The sequence below is a fragment of the Sphaeramia orbicularis genome, chromosome 11 (genome assembly GCF_902148855.1).
Source record: "Sphaeramia orbicularis chromosome 11, fSphaOr1.1, whole genome shotgun sequence".
Lineage (NCBI taxonomy): Eukaryota > Metazoa > Chordata > Actinopteri > Kurtiformes > Apogonidae > Sphaeramia > Sphaeramia orbicularis.
Window position 1 is genome coordinate 6,377,394 of NC_043967.1, and position 5,431 is coordinate 6,382,824.

Sequence of the window (5,431 nt, forward strand, 5' to 3'; positions counted from 1 at the left end):
ATGTTTTAGGAGTTCCTAAATTGTTAAATAAAAAGTTTTTCACTCATTTTTTGCAGTAAGGTTTTCTTCTAGTTATTATTTTCACTTACTTCAAAGGTTTTCATACCCTTTAAAATTAACCAGAGAGCACCAAAATTGACCTGCAGCTTTAAAAATTTTGTGGGGGAGGACCCCCAGACCCCCCACCAATACCACTCATGACATTTTTTCTATCCATGTTACTAATCTTCTACACCTGTACACTCTCCCATTCAGTGTGTTTTACAGTATTGCCAAATTTGACTATATAAACTTGTATGCTATAGTAGTATTGTATTGCATCATTTTTAATAGTGGCCAATGATTTTGACCAGAAGAAAATTTTCAGTCAGATGAAAATTTTTTGCTTTAATCCCTGTGTTACATGAAAAGCCAAGTGTCCAGGCACAGTCAGTAGGCCATAAATATGGAATCACAGGAGTGCCAAAATTAAAAGGAAATAAATGTAGAAATAAAAAGAGAATCAATAAAAGACATTTGGAAATAGAAAGAGAATGAATAAAAGAAATTTGGAAATAAAAAGAGAATCAATAAAAGAAATTTGGAAATAAAAAGAGAATCAATAAAAGAAATGTGGAAATTAAAAGAGAATCAATAAAAGAAATTTAGAAATAAAAAGAGAATCAATAAAAGAAATGTGGAAATAAAAAGAGAATCAATAAAAGAGAATCAATAATAAAAAAAATATACAAATGCAGTCATATCATTGCTTTTGCTTATTCCATTTTGACATTGTCTTTTCCATTTGCATTTTGACATTGTCTTTTCCATTTGTGTATTGTCATTGCTTTTCCCTGATGGCTCAAGCTGTCAATCAAATGGCTGTGGGCGGGTCTTTCTGTCCAGGGTAACTAGTCGATATCTGATCAGACGATTCCTGCTTGACAGTGGCTATGCAGTAGCTCTATTTATGTGTTAGCTCTTAGCGCGGGAGACCGGAAGTAGCGCCACGGACAGGACGTAGACGCGTATACACATTTATCTGAAGTAAAAAGAGGGAAAGTTAAATATGGTGGATGTGGATGAATTGAGAAGAGGCGTTCAACGAGAATTATTAGCAATTGCTTGGTATGTGGAGGAAAATTTTCCAAAGGACTATATTTTAAGGTTGGTGGAAGATGTAATGGAAAGTCTTGGAGAAATATCTGCACTGACGAATGCCGACATGGACGAAGCTGTATGGCGCAATCTTGAGGAGGTAAGTGTCTTATCCCCAAATACGATCCTGTCACGTTATCGGTCAGCTTTGTACACAAGTCTTAAGAGGGACAAAAGCTACACCATGACTCTGATTCATGTATTAGGCATTCACAATACACTAATTAGCAGCCACGGCCGAAGTTAGCACTAGCTATGGGCAGAGCTGGGCTCAGTTCACACAAACGAACAGATTAGAGCCGAGTCACACAGTGTGCTGACGTGAAAAGGTGTTGGTACACAGTTTTATTAAGTAAATTACTACAACGGCAGGTTTGTGTGTGTACTTCATCTGCCTCCGCTCTGTCAGTCTTGCCGTAGTTATAATCATACTTTGTGACACTATGCAGCAGTTGCCTGGATCAGCTCGACATGCAATGATAGATTCAGAAAAGATATTGTGGTTACACATAATTCTTTTCCGGATGTCATTTGTCATGTTTGTGGTTTCCTAGGTATGCATGCAACTACGTGTTGAAGCTAGGCAGTCAGGACCTGGATGACCTAGACTAGAGATACCAGTGGACATTATGGAGTCATATGTTCTTCTGGGGTTACCTGCTACCAAAATAGGTGAACTGTTTGGAGTGTCAACTACAACCATCAGAAGGAGAATGGCATCCCATGGATTGAAGTGAGTATTTTATAGATCTTAATTTTATTGTCAGTATTGTTTACACAACAAGAAATGGATTCACTAGTAACATAGTCATTTAAAATGAAAATAAATCATACTGATAAGTCAATAGATGTTCAGTTTTTACATTTGGCTGTTGTATAATCTTTTGGCAGGTTGTCAGATTTGTACACTCCACTGACTGATGATGAACTTGATGGCATTGTCGCAGACATCCACAGGCATAATCCCAGAGCAGGGATTAGGATGATCCATGGTCTTCTTAAATCACAGGGTGTACATTTGCAAAGTAAGTATGGATGCTGGAATTTTCCAGATCAAAGTCACAATTTAAAATGGACCAAGTATACAATTAACAGAATGGAAATAAATGTAGAGGTGATACCATCAATGAAATATTTCAATATTTTCTTTAAAATCCTTTGAAATGCTGTTAAAGATTTCCTTCGCAGACAGGTTCCTAGGCCCTGGTAGTCCTTATAGTGCTTACAGCTATAAGGACAACTTCAGGGCCTGAAGACCTGTCTGAGAGCAAGAGAGCTTAAATGGTTGCATGGTAATAAAGTTATAAATCCTTTTATAAATGCTCCTTACATTGTGCGTTTCTGCATATACAGGAACAAAAAAACTTGGAATGAGGAGCAACAATTATAGTTATGTCATTGGCAATAATATAACTTATAAACCAATACTTATTGTTACTGGACAAATATGTTGGTTTCAGTTTAACTTTTGTGTGTGTGTTACGCAGCCTATCGTGTGCAAAACTCACTGCGACGAGTGGATCCTGAGGGTGCCCTAGCACGGCAAATATCCATGCATGTGTTGAGGCGCAGGCAGTATGCAGTCCCTGCTCCAAACAGTTTATGGCACATTGATGGAAACCACAAACTAATAAGGCAGGTCCTTGCATTTCTTTTGTTCTTTGTTGCATTCATGAAACTACTTTGTCCTTGTTCTACATCACTGTGTAATTCTAAATATATATTTATATTTTCAATATTTCTTTTATAGACAGCGGATCGTGATACATGCAGGAGTGGATGGATTCAGCAGGCTTATTGTTTACATTGATGCAGCTACAAACAACAAATCCACGACTGTTCTGGACAGTTTCATGTCGGCTGTTGCTCAGTATGGCTTACCATCCCGTGTAAGGTCTGATAAGGTAAAAAGTATTGCATTATTAAAAAATTCATCTACATTGAGATGACAGAAGTAATACAGAACTTCTGAAAAGTACAGCATTTTGCATTTGTTTGTTTTATTATATATATATCAATTCCCTGAAGGGTGGGGAAAATGTTGCTGTTGCCCATTACATGGTGAGCCATCTAGGAACAGGCAGGCAGTCCCACATCACTGGACGCAGTGTGCATAACCAAAGGTAATGTACGACTGTGGAACTAATTGCTGTCATGGTGATCAGATATATTTTGAAATGTTGAAAAGTAAATTCCTTCTGTATATATTTGCAAAATTAGAACTAATTGTGTTTTTTGGTCAATCAACAGAATCGAAAGATTATGGAGAGATGTGTATGGAAATGTCCTCGACTTGTTCCATACACTCTTTCGCAATTTGGAATTGGAAGGGTTTCTAAATCCTGACAATGAACTAGAGTTGTTTGCTCTCCACTGGATCTATGTTCCACAGCTTCAGCAGCACCTTCAGGCATTCAAGGATGCCTGGAATCACCACAGCTTGAGGACAGAGAGAGGGCAGTCCCCCATGCAGCTGTGGCTTAGTCAGACACGTGAGGGAAATAATGCTGATCCACTTCAGGTACAAGTTCCCTGTAGTATTTGGAGTACTTGTGTGTGGATAATAGAAGTTGCACGTACCAAGAAAACTTCCAAGTGTGTGTGGGAGTTTACTTGCCAATAAAACTTTTTTGTGATAACTTTTCAAATTGTGATTTCTCTTCAGGTTGCTGATGATTACGGCGTAGACTGGACAGGACCTCACAACCCATACCCAGACGGTGTCACTGTACCGTACTGTACGTTCCTTTTTCTGCAGCACTGCAGGCATACATGGATACAGTGAATATTATTAAGGACATTTTTCAACAAACATAGGCATATCACGATGGACTGTACTATAATCATAACATTATAAACAACACCTTTAAAAAGACATAAATATTGCAAATTCCACTTTATGAAATGTTTGGTGATTAATGTTATGACAACTAGTGGATTTATAATAAATGCCAAAAAAAAAAAAATTCTGTTCAACTTCAGTTGGAAATTAAGACATGGCAAAGGGATACAAAACTGTTTTTATTGCACTTGAACATTTTAACATTCAAACACTCTTCACTTTAACATTCTAAAAGTCAAACATTCTTAAAAGCATTAAGAAAATTTGGGGGGGAAAAAAAACATCACAATAGGATTGAAAATCCTCTCATTTTTAAAATATTTTTTTAAACTCTTAACTAACCCTAAGATTTTAAACAAGTCTAAAACCTGTTGGAACAGAACTGATTGCTGCGTTCAGAGCCTCACAAAAAGCGTCATAAGAGCTATAGTGCGACGGCACCCGAAGGGTCTCCATGCAAGTGCTGGATTGTGGCATTTGTCCATGCACAATTTCCACATACAGCTCTTTTGGAGGAACTTCCCATCCATGCCAGAACTTCAGAAGTTCCAGGAGACATTGTGAGGAAGCTAAGAAAGGATTTGGGACATGGTAAGTTAAAGTACATATGTTAGGCACATTTCCTACCATCTGTGCAATTGTATGTCCAGGAAATACAATTACAAAAAGGCACACATGTGAGCTGTACATGTAGTTTTGAAATTTCAAAGGTATACAATTATCAGCAACTTAATTTTAAAGTTAAAAAAAAAAGTTTAAAAAGTGTTAATGAAAGTGGAATTACATAATGTTGCATAAAACCCATTCAATTCAGTGATTAAAATACATCAACAGTACAATAACGAAATGAATTTGTAACTTGAAACTGTTAATTACCTTTAGCTAAAGCATTTAGGTAAAAATGTCACATTTAAATTTAGTATAGCCAGGATGAAAAAGCTAATTCTTTTGAAAAACTCAGCTTCCTTTGAAGCTAATCTTCTTGGGTCTGCAAAGCCAAACTGACGTTGAGGGGTTATCACAAATGAAAAAGTACTGTTTGAAAACTTACCATTTTCAATGTATTCTCTTAGAAAGCCAGAGATAGGGCACTTTTCCTCCAGACTCATGTCATCAGTCTCATCATCACTGTCAGACTCCGCTGGCCAAATGATGCGTCCCAGAAGTAGCTGTACAATTACAGATAAAATCCCATTGTTATGCAATATAGCATGTATGGAGATCAACAAACTTTAGCTTATAAACAGTTAAACAAATGAGTAGCCATACACATACCTGTGGTGAGTACAACACAGCACAGCTTCTTGGAAACAGCAACGGCAGGGTATCTGGTCTTTTGGTCACTAGATCCAAAACCTGCGTTTCTTTTAGTCCTTTTCGTAGCTGTTTGATTTGACTTTTTGACCTGGAAAGAAACTATGAAAAGAAATACCAATTATTATAAGACATCTT

At 37.1% G+C, this 5,431-nt stretch overlaps 1 protein-coding gene across 1 annotated transcript; it reads left to right on the forward strand.

Annotated features, from left to right (window-relative positions):
• The first annotated feature begins 1,841 nt into the window (after positions 1 to 1,841).
• Positions 1,842 to 3,922, forward strand: LOC115428817 (uncharacterized). Its single transcript, XM_030148040.1, has 7 exons — positions 1,842 to 1,870; positions 2,029 to 2,162; positions 2,625 to 2,772; positions 2,888 to 3,041; positions 3,166 to 3,260; positions 3,388 to 3,658; positions 3,803 to 3,922. Exons 1-7 carry the CDS (start codon positions 1,851 to 1,853, stop codon positions 3,920 to 3,922), a joined length of 942 nt encoding a protein of 313 aa, XP_030003900.1. The 5' UTR covers positions 1,842 to 1,850.
• Positions 3,923 to 5,431: the final 1,509 nt, after the last annotated feature.

Excerpts from the sequence above, each read along its gene's own strand:
- LOC115428817 (XM_030148040.1), top strand. The coding sequence starts at position 1,851 with ATGGCATCCCATGGATTGAA. Across the intron at positions 2,163-2,624 it reads ACAGGGTGTACATTTGCAAA|CCTATCGTGTGCAAAACTCA; the intron begins GTAAGTATGGAT and ends TGTGTTACGCAG. Across the intron at positions 2,773-2,887 it reads GGAAACCACAAACTAATAAG|ACAGCGGATCGTGATACATG; the intron begins GCAGGTCCTTGC and ends TTTCTTTTATAG.